Source organism: Salmo salar, chromosome ssa22 (assembly GCF_905237065.1).
Source record: "Salmo salar chromosome ssa22, Ssal_v3.1, whole genome shotgun sequence".
Lineage (NCBI taxonomy): Eukaryota > Metazoa > Chordata > Actinopteri > Salmoniformes > Salmonidae > Salmo > Salmo salar.
In genome coordinates, this window is record NC_059463.1 from 56,299,181 (window position 1) to 56,322,771 (window position 23,591).

General features: G+C 41.4%; 2 protein-coding genes across 2 annotated transcripts; one reads left to right on the top strand and one right to left on the bottom strand.

Annotated features, from left to right (window-relative positions):
• The first annotated feature begins 10,851 nt into the window (after positions 1–10,851).
• LOC106583761 (L-rhamnose-binding lectin CSL3) lies at positions 10,852–13,914 on the top strand. Its single transcript, XM_045705497.1, has 9 exons — positions 10,852–10,928; positions 11,238–11,273; positions 11,357–11,401; positions 11,522–11,657; positions 11,785–11,903; positions 13,200–13,244; positions 13,355–13,490; positions 13,566–13,673; positions 13,745–13,914. The coding sequence occupies exons 1-8, from the start codon at positions 10,898–10,900 to the stop codon at positions 13,669–13,671; spliced, it is 654 nt and encodes a 217-aa protein (XP_045561453.1). The 5' UTR covers positions 10,852–10,897; the 3' UTR covers positions 13,672–13,673; positions 13,745–13,914.
• Positions 13,915–17,973: 4,059 nt separating this feature from the next.
• LOC106600247 (L-rhamnose-binding lectin CSL3-like) lies at positions 17,974–22,122 on the bottom strand. The gene is made up of 7 exons (XM_045705320.1): positions 22,092–22,122; positions 20,275–20,402; positions 20,007–20,125; positions 18,625–18,662; positions 18,383–18,518; positions 18,275–18,305; positions 17,974–18,132 (listed from the first exon to the last, which is right to left on the bottom strand). Exons 1-7 carry the CDS (start codon positions 22,120–22,122, stop codon positions 18,037–18,039), a joined length of 579 nt encoding a protein of 192 aa, XP_045561276.1. The 3' UTR covers positions 17,974–18,036.
• Positions 22,123–23,591: the final 1,469 nt, after the last annotated feature.

Sequence of the window (23,591 nt, forward strand, 5' to 3'; positions counted from 1 at the left end):
CAGCCATTTAAAGACAAGACTCTTGTTAATCCAACCACACTGTCCGATTTCAAAAAGGCTTTACAACGAAAGCAAAACATTAGATTATGTCAGCAGAGTACCAAGCCAGAAATAATCAGACACCCATTTTTCAAGCCAGCATATAATGTCACCAAAACCCAGAAGACAGCTAAATGCAGCACTCACCTTTGATGATCTTCATCAGATGACAACCGTAGGACATTATGTTATACAATACATGCATGTTTTGTTCAATCAAGTTCATATTTATATCAAAAACCAGCTTTTTACATTAGCATGTGACGTTCAGAACTAGCATACCCCCCGCAAACTTCCGGGGAATTCGCTAACATTTTACTAAATTACTCACGATAAACGTTCACAAAAAGCATAACAATTATTTTAAGAATTATAGATACAGACCTCCTCTATGCACTCGATATGTCCGATTTTAAAATAGCTTTTTGGTGAAAGCACATTTTGCAATATTCTAAGTACATAGCCCAGGCATCACGGGCTCGCTATTTAGACACCCGGCAAGTTTAGCACTCACCATAATCATATTTACTATTATAAAAGTTTGATTACCTTTTGTTGTCTTCGTCAGAATGCACACCCACGACTGCTACTTCAATAACAAATGTTGGTTTGGTCCAAAATAATCCATCGTTATATCCGAATAGCGGCGTTTTGGTCGTGCGTTCCAGACACTATCCGAAATAGTAAAGAAGTGTCGCGCGCATGGCGCAATTCGTGACAATAAAATTCTAAATATTCCATTACCGTACTTCGAAGCATGTCAACCGCTGTTTAAAATCAATTTTTACGACATTTTTCTCGTAGAAAAGCGTTAATATTCCGACAGGGAATCTCCTTTTCGGCAAACAGAGGAAAAAATCCCAAAGGCGGGGGCGGTCGGGGTCACGCGCATAAGCCCAGTGTCCCTTGATCGGCCACTTGAGAAAGGCGATAATGTGTTTCAGCCTGGGGCTGGAATGACGACATTCGGTTTTTTCCCGGGCTCTGAGCGCCTATGGACGACGTGGGAAGTGTCACGTTAGAGCAGAGATCCTTAGTAAATAATAGAGATGGAAAAGAAGTTCAAGAAATGGTCAGACAGGCCACTTCCTGTAAAGGAATCTCTCAGGTTTTGACCTGCCATTTGAGTTCTGTTATACTCACAGACACCATTCAAACAGTTTTAGAAAATGTAGGGTGTTTTCTATCCATATGTAATAAGTATATGCATATTCTAGTTACTGGGTAGGAGTGGTAACCAGATTAAATCGGGTATGTTTTTTATCCAGCCGTGTCAATACTACCCCCTAGCCCTAACAGGTTAAAGGTATTTCTCATTTTCAGAGCTCTTTAATGAAAATGTGGATTTCTTTGCAAGATATTTTTTTAGCGGGGCCTTTCTTTTTCCACATTTACGGTTTATATGCAGCCATCTCAGCATGTAATGTAGGGATTGACGTCTTTACCCTGTGGTCTCTGGTGGTGCGGTTCCTGACAGGCGTGCATCGGCTCAGACTAGTCTCTAAGCCTATGGTACCAACCTGGGACCTGGCTTTGGTCCTGGACGCTCTGTGTGAGCCTCCTTTTGAAACCATTGGAGTCTGTGGGCCTGAAGGTCCTTTCCTACAAAACTGGCCTTAGAATCGGCCAAGCATGTTGGGGATCTCCACATGCTATCAGTACACCCTTCCTGATTGGAGTTTGTGCCTGGTGACTCCAAAGTAATGTTACGTCCTAATGCAGCATATGCTCCAAAGATTATGCCTATGTCTTACAGGTCCCTGGTTTTTCAAGCTGTTCCCTTTCTCGCCTCCACCGTTTGCTTCCAGCGAACAATGGAGGTTGCAGTGCTTTATATGGATAGGAACAAGGATATCGGCATTTGTGACCATTTTCTTTTTGTCTATTTCGCTAATCTCCCTGGCAGCAAAGGCCAGGGGTGGCCTAGTGGTGTGCATGCTTACTAGAGGTGTGGCGGCTTCTTGGGCGTCGTTCAGGGGCCTGACAATTGGTGCAACGAGTTGGGGTTCCCACATACTTTTGTGAGATTTTATCGCTTGGATGTAACTGTGCCCAGTCTGGCTCATAGTGTTCTTATGGCTGGGTCCATGAGTGGATGTTAGGCAGCGTGCACATTGAGCAATTATCCGGGTTACTACAGTTCCCTGTGGGTTTGAGCCTTGGGATGCCATGGTTCATCGACTTTGATTGATGCTATGCAGCGTTCATGTTCGCTTTACCAAGTCATGACAGATGTTCTGTTGTTTTGGACATGCAGTTCCTTGTATGAGGTCTGGCATTTCAGACTCAAAAGTACAGTGCATTCAGAAAGTATTCAGACCCCTGGACTTTTTCCACATTTTGTTACATTACAGCCTTATTCCAAAATTAATTAAATTGTTTTTTTCATCATCAATCAACACACAATACCCCATAATGACAAAGCAAACATAGGTTTTTAGACATTTTTTCAAATGAAGGGTTCCAAACTTCTTCCATTTAAGAAAGATGGAGGCCACTGTGTTCTTGGGGACCTTCAATGCTGCAGACATGTATTGGTACCCTCCCCAGAGCAGTGCCACTACACAATCCTGTCTCCAATCCTGATTTGATCTAATATTCTTCCTTGTGTCTATCATCAGGTACTTTAATTTATTATATATTGTACTATTGTTGTCATTGTTGTGATGTTTAATTAGAAATGCCCAGTCTGATATTGACGTGCAAGCGACAAATCACAAATCTACTGCACATCTTCAGTTTTCTTCTGGTGATTGGTCATTGACTCCCATAGTATGTAATACCTCGTTCCCTCCTTCAGGGAACAGCAGTTATATTCGGAACTGTACGTTTTCCCCTAAAGCTAAACATACATTTGCATCTAAATCTCTACAGTATGCTTATCATACAACCTGTTACGCTAGTGTCGATTAACAGAACCAAAGGAAATGCAACAGGAAAGGGAACACTTGTCTATCCATAATTGAGGATACTAGGGTAGTATTCACTAGGCATCAAACAGAAGAAAACAGACTGAAAAAGGGGAGGGACTTGTGCAATAAGAAACACTAATAACTGTTTTCCGTTGCATGCTTATGAACACGACCCAGGCAACGCTGGCTCCAAAGAGCCAAACCAAACTGCTGGTGAACAGTAGAAAGTTTCTGCCTGTATAATGTAATGGAATCCCAAGTTCTACAGCAGGGCTAGATAAGTCTCATGCAGCCTGCCCTCTGCTTGTCACAAAACCCTTTCAATTTCAGCAGCCAATATTTCCATATCCAAGGTTTGCAGTATCCTGCAACCTCTGAAACCACTGTGGAAAAATTGTAATCTAGCCACTGACAGAAACTGACCTTGTTTAAGGTCTAACACAGGGGGTGTCAAACTAATTCCATGGAGGGCCTAGTGTCTGCGGGTTTTTGGTTTTTCCTTTCAATGAAGACCTACACAACCAGGTGAGAGGAGTTCTTTACTAATCAGTGACCTTAATTCATCAACCAAGTACAAAGGAGGATCAAAAACCCACAAACACTCAGCCCTCCGTGGAGTTTGATACGTGGTCTAACAGCACACCCTCTTTTTCACTGATTTAAGCCTCGTTCAAATAGCCATTTGACCCTACTGGCGAAGCCAATGGGTTAATACCATTCCTTTTGCTACGTGCCATGTGATGTCTACTGTCCAAGCTCTTCTCTGTCCTGGCACCCCATTGGTGGAATCAGCTGCCCTCTGAAACCAGAACAGCAGAGTTCCTGCCCATCTTCTGAAAAACATCTGAAACAATACCTTGTCATATTGTATCTTAAATATTCACCCCCTCCAAATAAAAACACATTTTAACCTTTAGTGAACTAACACTCACACTTTACTTTTTCCACCTAACTAGCTCTGACTTTGCTGATAGCTGCTTTATTGAGGAAAAATGTACTTACTATGACTGTGCTATGTGGTCATCTTAAGATGAATGCAATAACTGTAAGTCACTCTGGATAAGAGTGTCTGCTATATGACTAAAATGTGAAATATACTGACCACTGAAGGTCAGGACCTTGGTTGAACATCTCATCCCAAGGACTGCACCCTTTGCAGGTAGTGTTTCCACTTGCTGTCATTGGGCTTAAGGGTCCCTTTAGGCTAAAGCAGAGAGAAGAGTACCCCTGACTTTTGGAAAATGGTCCTGTCATGATGTATACGACATTCTTCTATTCTTATGCTTCCAATTGGCTCATTGATCCCCTCTCTTCCCCCCCATAACCCTTCCCCAGATCGTTGCTGTTAAAGAGAATATGTTCTCAGTGAACTTACTTTGTTAGATAATGTTAAATAAATCAATTCTGTAAGCTTTACAGCTGCTGAAGTTGATCTGTATGTAACATGCAAAGGAAAGAACTGAGAATCTTACTTACTTTGGGACATCTTTTTCAACCCAAAGGCTTACTACTGTAGATATCAGGTTGACAGACAACACTACTGTATATATCAGGTTGACAGAACATATCACTGTGTAGATATCAGGTTGACAGACCATTTCACTGTAGATATCAGGTTGACATACCATACTACTGTAGATATCAGGTTGACATACCATACTACTGTAGATATCAGGCTGACATACCATATCACTGTGCAGATATCAGGTTGACAGACCATATCACTGTGCAGATGTCAGGTTGACAGACCACACTATATAGATATCAGGTTGACAGACCATGCCTCAGGACAGCCCTCTCACTGAACCTTTTATCTCTCAGTTATATCCCCAATAGAGTGTATACATGCTTTATCCTGGAGGATAAGTGTGTGTCACTCTCTCTCGCTCTCTAACACAGTTCACTCACCACAGCTGGTCATAATTGAACATTTACTGTAAGAAAGGCAGACGGGAGTGAGAAACAGCCGTAAAATCACAGATATATGGAGAACCACAAGAGAGAGTCCCATGTTAGCGTACTGTTGGGATGTGAGAAGAGGATACAGGTGAGTGACACTGCCAGATAATCATATTACCACTTCATGATGGTATGACATTGAGAACACTGTGGGTGTTCGTGTTTTATACAAACACACAACACTCTTAACTACACCATTTATTTTAGCTAAATTTGTCTGATGCATAAATCTATACACATTTCATGTACAGGCTGGAAGTATATTATCTGACAGAGACATAGGCCTATGTAACTTTCAATGTCTTCTAATAAAACAGTATGAGTGGATTTGTCTGTATATTTTTCTCTCCGGGATTGCTGCATGTTTTTCTGCACTGCACTAGCCAAGCTAGCCAACAGGGAATCTGTGCTCCACTTGACAGACATGCCGGGGCCTACTTTGCATTCAGAGCATGGGGATACATCAGATCAAAGTGTCGTGGTCCGAAATATTGGAACTGCTGTTGTCCACAAATATGCTGTTTCACAGAGGTGCCGGGTTCAGACACAAGTCATTTCCATTCAACCCAGTTTTGCATAAGAACTAGCACAATATAACTAATCTTTTGTTGTTGTTGTTGTTGTCATAGCTTGTTTCTGTTTCATTTCAACTTCTACAGTTTAGAAATAATTCATATTTTTCTTTCAAAGGCTAGTTTTATATTAAGAAATTAAAATGTTTTACTTTTTTGTTATCTCTAAAAATGTTATTTCTTGCTTGGCTTTGGCATTTAAAAGGTCAAAATACACCTTTTAAAATTAAGATTTCATTAGAATAATGAAGAAATGTATGTGTATAAAGGCTCCCGAGTGGTGCAGTGGTCAAAGGCACTGCATCTCTGTGCTAGAGGCATCACTACAGACCCTGGTTCGATTCCAGGCTGTATCACAACCGACCGTGATTGGGAGTCGAATCGGGTGGCGCACAATTTGCTCAGCGTCGTCTGTGTTAGGGTTTGGCTGGGGTAGGCCGTCATTGTAAATAAGAACTTGTTCTTAACTGATTTGCCTATTTAAATAAAGGTTAAATATATATATTTTTTTAAATAATAATATTTTGAACCGCGCCGCTTGCAAAACTGCTTGCGAGTGCTACTCCCATTGAAGTCTATGACACCTTCACTTCTTACCTGTCTGTAAGCGCCTTTAGATATAATGCCAGGAGCCGCTTTTGGATATGACAGCTCTTAAGCAGTTCCACCTCCGACACCGCCAAAACGACTGCAATGCTCTACATCTGTATGATTTAACTTTTGGAAAGTTAAAAGGTGAAGGTTTTACTTCACAATCAAGATAATATTAGTATTTAACATTGAAGAGCATAGAAAATGGGACCTCTTATTTTAATTGAAAGATGCTTTAAAGGATGTTTGATGTCAAATTCAACAACTATATTTTATTTAACTAGGTTAAATTCGCTGAAATCTTGTGTGGCCGCCTCACACGGTTGACCAATGAGCAGTTAATCTTATCAAGCAATCAAACAATGGACAACAACCAGGACTGCTGGTCCCTACGCACGGTAGGCAGATTTTCTTGCTGTTCAATTGAGTTTACTGTCTGCAAGCGCCTTTGAGTGATAATTTGGGATTTTGGCAATGAGGCCATTTATATACAGTGAGTCAAACGTTTGGACACACCTACTCATTCAAGGGTTTTTCTTAATTTTTACTATTTTCTACATTGTAGAATAATAGTGAAGAAATCAACACTTTGAAATAACACATATGAAATCAAGTTGTAACTAAAAACCTATAAACAAATCAAAATATATTTTGATTCTTCAAAGTAGCCACCCTTTGCTTTGATGACACCTTCATTACCTTGTAAATGCCGAAAATATCCAATCAAATAAAGTTCTACCACAGCGAACATGTTATTTTTGGGAAGCAAATTGTTTTCTGAGTTCGGACATATTAGCACATGGACAGAGAGAGAGAGAGAGAGCGAGAGAGAGAGAGAGAGAGAGAGAGAGAGAGAGAGAGAGAGAGAGAGAATGCAATCTTGAATGGTCGTTCTGTTCGTCTGTTGAAAGAAAATGCCTGATTTAGGGTTGAGCTCTAGCCTTGATCGCATTACTCCTGTCCTTGACACCTTTAGGTAGCAGAGAGCTCCTGGGTTGTGCGGGTTAATGGAATTGAAAGGGATGTGCAGTGAGCACGACCATATTGTTTGTTTCCCTGCTGAGCAAACTGAGGGGAAGACTAAAAAAAGAAATGTCCCAACACATTACAACAACCCACCTCACCTAGCACACTAGCAGCACAGGACAGATAAGTAGGTGTGTTCGTGTAGAAAATGTTCAGGACTTCCATCAAATCACAGTCAGCGGTGAATACAATGTTATTCTGTTTTCCTCTGTGCCTGTTGATGGTCTCCATATTGTCCTTTTTACATCCATTAGACCGTCGATGTCGTGTGTAAATTAACAACACTACCACAATCATTTCTTCAAAGAAATTTGTTTCATATGAAGTGATTCTACAAAAATTACAACTTGAACAAGCAAATGTGCAGGATAGACAGGATGAGAATGAAACACAAGGAAATTAGCATTGTATTACGAAGGGCTCACGGCTTGATTACATTATGAAAGCAAAACGTGTCAGAACCCCCCTTTGATTGTGGTGTTCGTTAAGTGGCATCAAACTGTAATAAAATGGCATAAGAAAAATGTCCTCATGTATGTAAAAACAAGAACAAATGTGTGTGCTTTTGTTATTGTTATTGGGATGTAATATCAGAGTCCTCCTAAATGCATTCATAACAAGATGCCCTGATTGTGTCAAGGTCAAGACCAACTTGTGTAATGGGAGTAAGATATGATTTAAACAATTTAGTGGAATAGGAAGCATCATTTTGTACTATCATTTAGCCATATTAGGTCAAGATCCTTCTGTTATGGTAAAAAGCTGAAAGATGGGACTGGAAAAATGTAACCAGTCTCATATTCACATCATGGGGGATCTGTAGACTTCTTCTTCTTCTTCTTCTTCTTCTTCTTGGTTTATTGGTAGACTACACCCCAAAAAGGTGTATTGCCACCACATTCTGTGTGGGATGAATATAAAAAAGATGTTACGAAACAGAAACATTGTGTGGTTTGGGGGAAAAAAATCCACACAAACTAGCAACAACACACACAAAAATAAAACACTAAACAAAAAACATCCTATTTCTTCTGTTAAAAACAAAAAACCCACATCCAATCTCTACTCAGGCTCAGAGATGACATGAGGTATTCAGCTTCTACTTCCATAGACACCCTGGAGATGGGGGCCCTAGTCCAAAGCAGGGGTTGGAAACGGTTCAGGGAACAGGACAGAAAACAATAAAATAATTACATTTTTAGAGGAACAGAATCAGAACTGGGAACGAAAGTGATCTACACTCAGAGAAAAATGGCTCTTTAGGGTTCTATATAGAAGCTATCTGAACCTCGAGGCTTATATTCCTACCCAAGCATGTAATGGGAAGTTTAGAAATCAACGGCTAATAAAAGCCAACCCAGTCGCATCAAACTCTGAAATGAGAGCTAACATTCCCTTAAACAAATTTGAGCTGTTTTCCATTGACCATTGTATCCATTTTAATGATACTGCTGTATGATTTCCCCCATTGCTTTTAGTTCAAATGTGAATTCCATAAACTTGAATACACCCTTGGTTTTCAAATCTCATAGAATCAACCAAAGCCCTTGTATATCTATAACATTCCATCGTTGGTTACTCTGAATGTTCCTCATATTGCCATTGGCTGTAGCCTAAGTCTAATAGGGAGATAGTAAATGGTGCAGTTCTATGCAATCTTATAGCCATACCAACTATATCAATATCAACCATCAGACAAGGCCTGCATCAGCTTATTGAGCGTAGCTTGTTTGAGTTGGAGATTCAGGTAACTTTAAAAATTGTAAAGGATTTGGGTTGATGTATCTGAACAATAGAAGCTTACTTACTTCCTTAGTGTATTACATCCAGATCTGGCCTTTTCAGACGGATCCAGACATTCTGGTATTGACTGAAACTTGGATCTCTGGGGACAATCAGGATTCTGATTAAACAAGCTGATTAAACAGCATGACCATTACACAAGTGCACCTTGTGCTGGGGACAATGAAAGGCCACTCTAAAATGTGCAGTTTTGTCAAACAAAACACAATGCCACTGATGTCTCAAGTTTTGAAGAGGCATGCAATTGGCAGGCTGACTGCAGGAACGTCCACCAGAGCTGTTGCTAGAAAATGGAATGTTCATTTCTCTACCATTAGCCGCCCCCAACATAGAGAATTTGGCAGTATATCCAACAGGCCTCACAACCGCACTGTCAATCTGAAATGGTCCATTCACAGAGACAGTGTGGTGAAGGCGCAACAGTGCCCCATCAACATCAGGAGGCTGAAGAAATGTGGCAAAATTTAGTGCATCCTGTAGGGCTGTATCACCGACTGGCACGGCCATTGCAACAGCAGGGCTCCCCAGGGGTGGTCAGCCCAAAACAACACCGGAGGAAACTGCCTGCCTTCCAGGACCTCTATAGCACCAGGTGTCACCGGAAGGGCAAGAAGATCATCAAGGACCTCAGCAACCCGAACCATGGCCTGTTCACCCCGCTACCATAGACAGTACAGTACCATGGACAGTGACAGTACAGGTGCATCAAAGCTGTGACCAAGAGACTGAGAAACTGGAGATAGAAACTTCTATCTCCAGGCCATCGGACTGTTAGCCGGCCTCCGCCCAGTACCCTGCCAAACTTAGTACTGTTAAAAGCAGGGTCCTGAGCTGATACCACCCAGTACACTACCCTGTACCATAGAGACTGCTGCCGTGTGTACATAGTTATTCAACAAGGGTCACTTTAATAATGTTGACAGTAGTGTACCTGTACTGGGGTACTGTGGGTTCTATGGTCACCAAACTAACTTAATGCGCAACGGTCTCCCCTTACAGGAATGGCAACTGAGAAAGTATGAATGCACAAAATCACTCGGACCGGCCTTTCCGGAGCCTGATATGTGCAATACCCTGCCCAGTGATGGACAAGGCACCTGTCCAGCAGCCCTGAGGAGCGACAGTTGGGTTTCACCAGAGAGGAAGAGGACACACACTCAGCCACCGGAACTACACATAATGGGGATCTGACCATAGAGAATTATAGATACAGTATGTCATCTTTATATGTGCCCATTATGGTGTCTGTGAGTGTACGGACAGCTCCATTCAAATAAAATAAAAAATGAATTCAAATTGGAGGCAATATTCATTTTATTAAAGTAGTCAATTTTCTTCTATAATTTCTATGAGTTGGCAAACAATCTAAAAGGCTGCACACCACCACAGAGTGTGTTGTTTGAAAAGGTACTATTTGAAGGCAAAGCTGGCAATTTACTGCCACCTACAGTTATGCAATGTTTGCTCAAGAGTATAATTAATTGTCTGATCCATCTTGATGACACGGAAGGAATAATGGAAGCGTTCAGCAGGACGAAACGTTTTGGAAGTTTCAGAAAGAAACATATGCTATGTTGAACAAATATGTCTCTTTGACAAGTAGAATAAGGAAATACGTTGTCTCTATTCATTAAATGGAAATCTGCAATGCTTGAAGATTTTGCGACTGAACGTGGCCCGTGTGATTCTTCCTTAACGAAGAAGCCCCACCTAGATGGCTACTTTAAAATGTTGGAAGACCTCAATGGCAATGTTAATGCAAAATGTATTTTATCCATCTAGAGTCCTCTATCTAACTCCATGAGATGAGACTGAACCAATAGCCAGGAATAGACCAGCAAACGCTGGCCCCTAATTGCAATGAGGTGTACCTGGAGACAAATAGATACACCTGGGTTAATTAAGACATGTCACATAACATAAATACCAGGTGTATTGGGTCTACTTAGCATCAGTTGCATTTTCTCTGTTACTGCCACTCCTGTACCCGGCATCATGCGCATGTTCAGACTGACGGTGGTCACATGTGAGTATACAAAATCTGTATCTGATGCAGATTAGAATATAAATATATATGACCAAATGTTTGTATTTGAGAGTAATGGAAGTACATATCATATGACTTGCGGGACATTACATTTCTATTGTTCAAAACAAAGTTGTCTAACAAACTGTCACATTGCATGCATGGAATAAGAGACAATTCTGAACTTGATGACTACAGTACACTTAGTATAACTCAAATGCTGGAGTATAGTCAAATGCTAAATTCTAGCTTCATGGTCCAAGTGCATATGATGTGGAATGTTGCTGAATTAGCTGTGTGTTGTTTCAGTGCTGGCTGCAGCTTGCTGTACACTAACAGATGGAGGTACTGTATGTAGTAATGATGATGATACTACTTAACCAAGCTAATGTGAGTGGTGTGTAATTCCTGTTTATTTGTCCTGGCAGCAATCAGCATCACGTGTGAAGGCTCTGATGCTTTACTGCAATGTGGTAAGCTAGTCACCGACCACCTATGATATTTTCTACTGTAGATTAGCGTCACTGGCCCACACAGTCTTCGCTCTCCTTCGTCCCTCACCTTTCTCCTTTTCTTTGTCTCTCTTCCCTCAGATGGAGGTAAGATTCAAATCAAGCGTGCCAACTATGGTCGTCGTAAACACGATGTGTGTTCCATTGGGCGCCCCGATAACCAACTCACCGACACCAACTGCCTCAGCCAATCCACCACCAGCAAGATGGCAGAAAGGTACTAGAACCTGTGGTGTTTACCTGTAGGAACTCCTTGGCTGTGGTGTTAACAACCACCAGCAGCAAGAACCTGTAGTGTTTACCTGTGGGAACTCATGACCTCTACCTGTCTTTGAAACACCCAGGTGCGATGGAAAGAGCCAGTGTGTTGTCCCGGCATCCAATTTGGTTTTTGGGGACCCCTGTGTTGGGACTTACAAGTACCTGGACACCAAATACTCCTGTGTCCAACAGCCCGAAACAAGTAAGTCTCTGAATGTGTGCTAGTAATAGTTAGTGGTGGGCACCAATAGCCATAATTTAATTCAATGTACTATCGGTATGACTGTGGCATGTTGGGATATTGTTTAATACTCCTACCCATTTGACTCTTTTGTAAAAGCGTGCACTCTGCTGATAGCTAGAAAAGGAATAGAATGGGTTGGTTCCCCTATGGTACCAGCTTGTTAATTTTGTTTTATTAAATGCTGCTTATGGCCACAACGTGTTTCATACATGCATTTGTTTCTCCAAGTGTAAACCACCCTCACCTGCTAACTAACACAAGCTGTGCTTATGGAGCAATGTATCCGGCAACAACTTTAGTTAGCGTAGCCTGTAGGGAGGTCGGAGACCTGGCAGTGTGGTGCCAAGATGGACAAAGGAACTGACTGTGGACTACAGGTAATGGAGGGCCAAGCCCCTCCCTACCAGGAGGCTAAAAATATTTATCAGCCCTCCGATCCTCAATTCTACAGCTGCACCATTGAGCGCTTTTTGACTGGCTGCATCACCACTAGGTATGGCATCTGTCCGCAAGGTGCTAGAGAGTAGTGCGTACGGCCCAGTACATTACTGAGGCCGCGCTCCCTGCCATCAGGACCTCGACACCACGTGTGTCGGAAGGCCCTACATTGTCAATGCCTCAAGCCACCCAAGTCATACTGTCCTGTTACTCCATGACAAATGGTACGGCTGCACCAAGTCAGTAACCAACAGGACCCTGAACGGCTTCTACTTCCCCCAAGCCATAACTGCTGAATGACTACCCCTGACTATCTGCATAGCTTTTTTTTTGCAAATACTTTTTTGACATATGCTGTTCCTTGTTATATGTACATATCTAGCTCAATTAGCAAGCAAGAACATTGCAGGAAAGTGGCTGAAGCTTGCTTGTGCGTACTTAATCTGGTTTTAAGACTGAATGGTAACTACCTAGCGCTACTCCCACAGATTTGTAGTGTATACGGCATAGAAATACAGATGTGGTGTAGTGGGTCGACTTAATTTTTCACCAGCTTAGATCTAGCCAGCCAGTTTACTTAAAATGTTAGCATTTTGAGGACTGCTCATAAGGAAGTGGAACTACAAGGGAACGGTGGAAGATGACGTGTCAAACTGTTTATACTTTAGTTCACGCCAACACATTTTATAATGACTTTAAACAAATGAGCCTGAAATCAACATTCCCTGTTAGTTCCCATCCCTAACACTTCACCAGGCTAATGTATGTCTTAATTTGTCTGGCCAGTGTGGTGTAACTCCTGTGTTGTCCTTGCAGTAAGCAGCATCATATGTGAAGGCTCTGATTCCCAACTACTATGTGGTAAGCTGGTTAGCACTCCCGTACGGTATAATCATGTGGTGATATATATTAGTCACTAGCCCACACAAACACCCAGATTTGGCCATCCTTTTCTTCTTTCTCTTCCTCAGATCGGGGTGAGATCCATATTCTGCGTGCCAACTATGGTCGTCGTCAACACGATGTGTGTTCCATTGGGCGCCCACGCAAACAACTCAAAAACACCAACTGCATCAACCAATCCACCACCAGCACAATGGCAGAAAGGTACTGAAACCTTCAGTGTGCATTTACCTGTAGGCACTCATTGGCTGTGGTGTTAACCTCTACCTGTTGACACAGGTGTGACGGAGAGCGCCAGTGTATCGTCAAGGTATCCAACTACGTGTTCGGCGACCCCTGTGTTGGAACTTATAAGTACTTGGATGTGGCTTACACCTGTGACTAAATGTGAGTTTTATATATGTGCATGCACGCATGACTGGGAACTAGAATGCTGGTGCTGACGTTTTGTCTTGCAGAATATCTTCCTGTGGAACATGAAGATGTACAAGGCTTCTGGGATATCTTCATCAGGTTGTGCTGTTTTCTGCCAAATCAACTTCAATGACCATTGTGAACCTGTGTATTTTGTGTGGAAGCATTTCTGAACTGTGGTTGGTCTGAATTAAACGAAGTGTCAAAGACGAGACTGGTTGCCTCTTGTATGTTACTAAATGTCACACCAATATTTCTGAACATGTGTCCTTTATTCTTGCCTTTCACCGGACTCATTTGTACCTGGCGCTAACGTGCCTTTGTCTTGCTGTCTATGTTCTGTGCCCACCTTTAGGCAGTTGTAAAATATTCATTGTGCTCTGGACGGGCAAACTATTTTTAAATCAATTGTATTTGCCTCTCAAATCACTGACCAGTAGTACTTATGACATCAGCAGGCTTACTTGACCTAATGTGTACACAAAGCAGACCTGGACCGTTAAGACATTACAATGTGTAGACCCTACAAACCCTGATCATTAAGTGATTGGCTCAGATCATGACATATGTTATCAAAGTCCATACAACCATCGGGTTTCTTCATGCGTCGCGCCCGACAGAATCAAACATCTCTCTGGTAAGTGGAAGGGTAGGGGTTTATGCCTCATGATTAATGACTCATGGTGTAACAATATCAACATACAGTAACTCAAGTCCTTTTGTTCACCTGACTTATATATCGCAAAACTCGTGCAAAACTGAATGCGTGAACCACCGCATTCAACCATGGAAAGAGGTCGGGGAATATAGCTGAATATAAACAGTGTAGTTATTCCCTCCGCAAGGCAATCAAACAAGCAGAATGTCGGTATAGGGAGAAAATGGAGTTGCAATTCAACGGCCAAGACACGAGACGTATGTGGCAGGGTCTACAGGAAATTACGGACTACAAATTTGTTCATAAAATGCCTGGATTTTTACAATTTTGGTGATTCTCTTTTAAAATGGGTAAAAGTACTGTATAGGTGTAAAATAGTAAATAGCGGCTACTTTTCAGAGAGTTTTGAATCGTCAAGAGGACTTAAACAAGGGTGTCCGCTGTCACCATATCTATTCATTATGGCCATCGAAATGCTAGCTACTAAAATCAGATCAAATAACATTAGAGGATTAGAAATCCAAGGTTTAAAAACAAAGGTGTCCATGTATGCCGATGACTCAAGTTTTTTATTAAGTCCGCAAGCTAGATCCCTGCAATGTCTCATTGAAGATCTAGATATGTTTTCTGGACTCTCTGGACTAAAACCTGTGTACAATGTTAGGTATTGGATCTTTAAAAAATACAACTTTTACATTAATATGCAGTTTATCTTTAAAATTGTCTGATGGTGAAGTAGACATACTTGGTATTCATATAAAAAAATATTACATGAGCCCTACAAAATTAATTTCAATAGAAAACAGACAAGATCCTGCAACCATGGAGAGGTCAATTCCTGTCTATTTATAGAAAATTTGCCCTGATTAACTCCTTAGTCATATCACAGTTTACTTACTTTCATATGGCGCTGCATACTCCTGATGATTTGTTTTTCAATTCATATGAGCAAAAAATATTTATCTTAATTTGGGACGCTAAACCAGACAAGATACAGTGTGCCTATCTATATTTATGAATGTGTTTATTTTATTTAACCAGGTAAGTTGACTGAGAACACATTCTCATTTACAGCAACAACCTGGGGAATAGTTACAGGGGAGAGGAGGGGAGATGAAGTAGCTAATTGTACACCAGCGATGATTAGGTGGCCATGATGGTAAGAAGGACAATTTGGGAATTTAGCCAGGACACTGGGGTTAACACCCCTACTCTTGCGATCAGTGCCATGGGATCGTTAGTGATCACAGAGAGTCAGGACACCCATTTAACGTCCCATCCAAAAGACGGCACCCTACTGCCCTGGGTCAATGGGATATTTTTTAGACAAGACAGAAGGGTGCCTCCTACTGGCCCTCCAACACCACTTTGAGAAGCATCTGTTCTCCCATCCAGGGACTGACCAGGACCAATCCTGCTTAGCTTAACCTCTATGGGCTAGGTGGGACGCAGGCGTCCCACCCGTGGTGCACTCCATCAACAGCAGGTGCATTTCAAGAGCGGCAAATTTGAATCCAAATAAATGTCAAAATTCAAATTTTTCAAACATACAACTATTTTACACCCTTTGAAAGATAAACATCTCCTTAAGAAGCAAAGCAGCAGTAAGATGCAGGGTGGTATGCAGGCCTAGCTCGCTATATAATGAATATGAATTGGGTGTGTTGAGATTATTAAATATAAAAGCACTAAACTTCTCTCTAAAAGCTTCACTTATTCAAAAGTTCTACTTGAACCCTAAATGTTCCTCAAGTAGATTACTAAAAAAAGCTAATCCATTGTCTAAAATAGACTTTTTGGCCTGTGTACAGATTTCCATGTCTCATTTTGATTAATTTCAAATGATACTTTTTTCAAAGTATTTCTCTTTTTCAAACAAGCATTGCAGAACTGGCTACAATTTAAATTTCATCCCCCTGAAAGGATAGAACAAATATTACAAATATTATGGCACTACTCAAATGTGACGGTTTATAAAAGACCAATATTTATGGGAAAAAAAGTTTGAAAAGGCTATTTGTTTTTAAATGATATTGTCAATTGGAATGGTAGAATTGTCTTTCATGGAGTTATCAGAATTATATGGAAAGGTCTGCTCAATCCAAGATTATAACCAGTTGATTACATTACCCCAACAATGGAGACAGGTGGCAGCAGGAGGAGGTAGGGAACTGGTCTGTCTGTCCAATATAAAGGACCAAAACTTGCAGAGGAAAAAAAATAGCATAAATAGGAATGTATACCAGTTTCATTTGAGGACCAGGATGTTGACATCTATGCCATACAGACTGCAAAATTGTTGGGAAGAAATTTTTGATTTACCGATTCCATGGTACGGGGTGTACGAGTTGATTCAAGACTTGTGCTTTTCAGCAAAAATTTTATAGATTTCTTGCCAACAAAATGCTGAATATTTGGGGCATACAATCATCAAAGTTCTGCAGATTTTGTGAGGATACAGAATTGACCTTTTATTTTGATATTGTCTTCAAGCAGCCTGTCAGGAATGGCTGAAAATGCATAGCATAGATCTAAAATGGACCCTAGAAATACTTGAGATCTTGTCAGTCAATTACCAACGCTCATAGTAAAAGTTTAACTCAGTCTAGAGTCTATTCAATTAGATAAACTGTATCGTTGAAAGATATGCTGCATAGAAATCCGAAGGGTTGCCAGCAGAGACAGGCGGGATGGGCTAAGGGAAGCTGAGGACTGTGATGTGGAATTGGAGACAAAGTGGGAGGAGTTGCTGGGCAAAGGATAGAATGACAGATCTAAATTATATATAAAAGGTAAATACATTGACACTGAGGGGCTGTGTTGATATAGTTGAGGCTGATGCCATGCAGGTGTTTGTACAAATGCATACACTCATTCAAATGCACCAAGATGGACATGGTGCCATACATGCACTCAAACATTGGCCTTGCTGTTATATTGTCCTGGATGTTTTTATGGTTGTTTTGTTTGTGGTGCAGGGAATGGAATTCTATTTATTCTCTGGCTGGAATCTGATGGTTGAAGGGCTGCTCTTGGAACTGTGTTGGACTACGTTTTTGACATTGTGGAGATCTGTCGATGTGCCCTTTAGCAGGGCGTTGACCCTGTTTGCGTGTGTGTGTGTCTCTGGATCAGAGGCTGATAGATGACTAATGTGATGTAGTTGGGCAGCTTCCCTGCAAGTATGTTTAAGAGAAGAAACAGCCTCTAGATTAATTTACACGTTACAGTAACATTTGGTTCATGATCTGAGCCAATCACTTACTGATGTACATTTGTAGGGTCTACACATTGTATAACCTGTCCAGGTCTGCTTTGTCACCAGATTAGCTGTTGATGCATACAGATTAGGTCAAGTAAGCCTGCTGATGTCATAAGTACTACTTGTCAGTGATTTGAGAGGCAGGTACAATTGATTTAAATATAGTTTGACCATCCAGAGCATTTAACAACTGCCTAACGGTGGGCACAGAATACAGACAGTAAGACAAAGGCACATTAGCGCCAGGTACAAATGAGTCCGGTGAAAGGCGAGAATAAAGGACACATGTTCAGAAATATTGGTGTGACATTTAGTAATATACAAGAGGCAACCAGTCTTGTCTCTGACACTTCATTTAATTCAGACCAACCACAGTTCAGAAACACTTCCACACAAAATAGACAGGTTTACAATGGTCATTGAAGTTGATTTGGCAGTTGGAGGAAAACAGCACAACCTGATGAAGATATCCCAGAAGCCTTGTACATCTTCAGGTTCCACAGGAAGATATTCTGCAAGACAAACCGTCAGCATTCTAGTTCCCAGTCATGTGTGCATGCACATATATAAAACTCACATTCAGTCACAGGTGTAAGCCACATCCAAGTACTTATAAGTTCCAACACAGGGGTCGCCGAACACGGAGTTGGATACCTTGACGATACACTGGCGCTCTCCGTCACACCTGTGTGTCAACAGGTAGAGGTTAACACCACAGCCAATGAGTGCCTACAGGTAAATGCACACTAAAGGTTTCACTACCTTTCTGCCATTGTGCTGGTGCTAGATTGGCTGAGGCAGTTGGTGTTTTTGAGTTGTTCCTGTGGGTGCCTAATGGAACACACATCGTGTTGACGACGACCATAGTTGGCACGCTGAATATGGATCTCACCCCGATCTAAGAGAAAGAAGAAAAGGATGGCCAAATCTTGGTGTTTGTGTGGGCTAGTGACTAATATACTTCACCACATGATTATACCGTACGGGAGTGCTAACCAGCTTACCACATAGTAGTTGGGAATCAGAGCCTTCACATATGATGCTGCAAGGACAACACAGGAGTTACACCACACTGGCCAGACAAATTAAGACACATTAGCCTGGTGAAGTGTTAGGGATGGGCACTAACAGGGAATGTTGATTTCAGGTGAATTTTTTAAGTCATCTTAAACTTGTCGGCATGTACTAAAGTATAAAAAGTTAAGCGCGTCATCTTCCACCGTTACCTTGTAGTTCCACTTCCTTATGAGCAGGACTCAAATGGCTAACATTAAGCAAACAGGCTAGACCTAGACTGGTGAAAAATAAAGTCGACCCGCTACACCAAATCTGTATTTCTATGCTGTGCCATATTAGCTGTATACCCTACAAATCTGTGGGAGTCGCGCTAGCTAGTTACCGTTCACTGATACATATTCAGTCTTAAACCAGATTAAGTGTGCACAAGCATCAAGTAAGCTTCAGCCACTTTCCTTCAATGATCTTGCTGGCTACTTGAGCTCGATATGTACATATAACAAGGAACAGCAGCAGCAGATGTCAAAAAAGTAATTTCAAAAAAAAATTAAAAAAAAGTCAATGCAGATAGTCAGGGGTAGTCACTCAGCAGTTTTATGGCTTGGGGGGGGAAGTAGAAGCCGTTCAGGGTCCTGTTGGTTCCAGACTTGGTGCAGCCGTACAATTTGTCATGGAGCAACAGGACAGTATGACTTGGGTGGCTTGAGGCATTGACAATGTAGGGCCTTCTGACACACGTCGTGTCGAGGTCCTGATGGCAGGGAGCGCGGCCTCAGTGATGTACGCACTACTCTGTAGCACCTTGCGGACAGATGCCATACCTAGTGGTGATGCAGCCAGTCAAATAGTTCTCAATGGTGCAGCTGTAGAATTGAGGATCGGAGGGCTGATAAATATTTTTAGCCTCCTGGTAGGGAGGGGCTTGGCCCTCCGTTTCCTGTAGTCCACGATCAGTTCCTTTGTCCGTCTTGGCACCACACTGCCTGGTCTCCGACCTCCCTACAGGCTACGATAACTAAAGTTGTTGCCGGCTACATTGTTCCGTAACCACAGCTTGTGTGCCAGCTAGTGTTCGTTAGCAGGTGAGGGTGGTATACACTTGGAGAAACAAATGCATGTATGAAACATGTTGTGGCCATAAGGCAGCATTTATTAAAACAAAGTTAGCAAGCTGGTACCCTAGGGGAACCAACCCATTCTATTCCTTTTCTAGCAATCAGCAGAGTGCACTCTTTTACAAAAGAGTAAAATGGCTAGGAGTATTAAACAATATCCCAACATGCCACAGTCATACCGATATTACATTGAATTAAATTATGGCTATTGGTGCCCACCACTAACTATTATTAGCACACATTCAGAGACTGACTTGTTTCGTGCTGTTGGACACAGGAGTATTTGGTGTCCAGGTACTTGTAAGTCCCAACACAGGGGTCTCCAAAAACTAAATTGGATGCCGGGACAACACACTGGCTCTTCCCACCGCACCTGTTTGTGTCAAAGACAGGTAGAGGTCATGAGTTCCCACAGGTAAACACTTCAGGTTCTAGTATCTTTTTACCATCTTGCTGGTGGTTGTTACCACTACAGCCAGGAGTTCCTACAGGTAAACACCACAGGTTCTAGTACCTTCCTGCCATCTTGCTGGTGGAGGATTGGCTGAGGTAGTTGGTGTCGGTGAGTTGGTTATAAGGGCGCCCATTGGAACACACATCGTGTTTACGACGACCATAGTTGGCACGCTTGATTTGAATCTGACCTCCATCTGAGGTAGATGGGGGGAAAACATCAAGAAAAGGAGAAAGGTGAGGGACGAAGGAGAGCGAAGACTGGTGTGGGCCAGTGACGCTAATCTACAGTAGAAAATATCATAGGTGGTCGGTGACTAGCTTACCACATTGCAGTAAAGCATCAGAGCCTTAACCTCTATGGGCTAGGTGGGACGCAAGCGTTTTTAGTTCTATCAAGTTCATATTTATATCCAAAAACAGCGTTTTACTGTGGCGTTGATGTTCAGGAAATCGTTTCCCTCCAATAACCGGCATTCAAGTCAGCACCACAAATTAAATAATTAAAATTAGAAAACATTGGTAAAATATTATATTGTCATTTAAAGAATTATAGATTTACATCTCTTGAACGCAATCAACTTGCCAGATTTAAAAATAACCTTACTGGGAAATCACACTTTGCAATAATCTGAGCACTGCGCCCAGAAAAATACGCGTTGCGATACAGACTAGCCGCCATGTTGGGGAGATCTAAAATCGAAAACACTATGTAAATAAACCATTACCTTTGATTGTCTTCATCAGATGTCACTTCCAGGTATCACAGGTCCATAACGAATGTAGTTTTGTTCAAAAAAGCTCATCATTTATGTCCAAAAATCTCCGTCTTGTTAGCACGATCTAAGCACGCCGGACTTCACTTCATGAACGAGGGGAAAAAATATATTTACGTTCGTTCAAACATGTCAAACGTTGTATAGCATAAATCATTAGGGCCTTTTTTAACCAGAACATGAATAATATTCAAGGTGGACGAATGCATTCTCTTTTATAACGTATTGGAACGAGGGTACCCAACATGAACTCGCGCGCCAGGTGTCTAATGGGCCATCATCGTTCCATGGCTCTTGTTCGGTCAGATCTCCCTCCAGAAGACTCAAAACACATTGTAAAGGCTGGTGACATCTAGTGGAAGCAATAGGAAGTGCCAAAATATTCCTCAGCCCCTGTGTTTTTCAATGGCATAGGTTTAAAGGTAATACAACACATCAGATATCCACTTCCTGTCAGAATCTGTCTCAGGGTTTTGCCTTCCAAATGAGTTCTGTTATACTCACAGACACCATTCAAACAGTTTTAGAAACTTTAGGGTGTTTTCTATCCATATATAATAAGTATATGCATATTCTAGTTACTGGGTAGGATTAGTAACCAGATTAAATCAGGTACATTTTTTTATCCAGCCGTGCAAATACTGCCCCCTAGCCCTAACAGGTTAACACGTGATGGTGATTGCTGCCAGGACAAATAAACAGGAATTACACACCACTCACATTAGCTTGGTTAAGTAGTATCATCATCATCACTACATACAGTACCTCCATCTGTTAGTGTACAGCAAGCTGCATCCAGCACTGAAACAACATCACACAGCAACATTCCACATCATATGCACTTGGACCATGAAGCTAGAATTTAGCATTTGACTCTATACTCCAGCATTTGAGTTATACTAAGTGTACTGTAGTCATCAAGTTCAGAATTTGGTCTCTTATTCCATGCATGCAATGTGGCAGTTTGTTAGACAACTTTGTTTTGAACAATATAAATGTAATGTCCCGCAAGTCATACATGACACATAATTCCATTACTCTCAAATACAAACATTTGGTCATATATATTTAAATTCTAATCTGCATCAGATACAGATTTTGTATACGCACATGTGATCACCGTCAGTCTGAACATGCGCATGATGCCGGGTACAGGAGTGGTAGTAACAGAGAAAATGCAACTGATGCTAAGTAGACCCAATACACCTGGTATTTATGTTATGTGACATGTCTTAATTAATTAACCCAGGTGTATCTATTTGTCTCCAGGTACACCTCATTGCAATTAGGGGCCAGCGTTTGCTGGTCTATTCCTGGCTATTGGTTCAGTCTCATCTCATGGAGTTAGATAGAGGACTCTAGATGGATAAAATCAATTTTGACATTAACATTACCATTGAGGGCTTCCAACATTTTAAAGTAGCCATCTAGGTGGGGCTTCTTCGTTAAGGAAGAATCACACGGGCCACGATCAGTCTTAAAACCTTTGAGTGTTGCAGATTTGCCATATGAGTTCTGTTATACTCACAGACACCATTCAAACAGTTTTATAAACTTCAGAGTGTTTTCTATCCAAATCTACTAATAATATGCATATTATCGTTTCTGGGAAAGAGTAGTAACCAGTTTAAATCGGGTACGTTTTTTATCCGGCCGTGACAATACTGCCCCCTAGCCCAGACAGGTTAATGGAATTTATATGATTAAGGTTTTGACTAAATGATTCACTCCTAAAATGTATAACTGAATGATTAGAAGACTAATTCTATAAATGTGTGTGCATAGGACAAGCTAAGACTTTACTATTTGGCAATGGAAGTAAGACATTCAAGGAGAAGGGGAACTGTTAACTTCTCGGGGCTGCGTGGTACGCTACCGTCCCACCCACAGTTCACACTATTCAACAGCCAGTGAAATATCAGGGCGCCAAATTCAAAACAACTATTTTACACCATTTGAAAGATAACCCTCTCCTTAATCCAACCACATTGTCCGATTTCAAAAAGGCTTTACGTAGAAAGCACATTGGTCAATATTCTGAGTACAGAGCTCGGCCATCAATGCAAGCTATACAGTTAGCCGTCAAGCCACGGCGTCGTCAAAACTCTAAAATACTGTTATAAATATTTTCTTACTTTTGCTGATCTTCGCTGGAATGCACCCGGAAGGACTCCCACTTCCACAAGAAATGTTCATTTGTTCGATAAAGTCCATCATTTATGTACAAATAAATCAATTTTGTTCGTGCGTCCAGATCACTATTCCAAAAGGCATGATGCGCGTACATCCATCATAGACGAAAAGTTATAAAGTTCCCTTAGCGTTTGTAGAAACATGTCAAACCATGTTCACAATCAATCTTTATGGTGTTTTTAACATAAAACTTTGATAATATTCCAACCGGACATTAGCGTATTCATTACAGAAGAAAAATAAAAATGGCTAGCCCTGCGTGACAGCGCATGAGGTAACTAAGCGACCCCAGCCAGACCACTTATTGTTCCGGTTGTTATTCAATCAAATTGCATAGTAGAAGCATCAGACAAGGTTCTAATGACTGTTGACATCTAGTGGAAGCCTTAGGAAGTGCAATATGACATCACAGACACT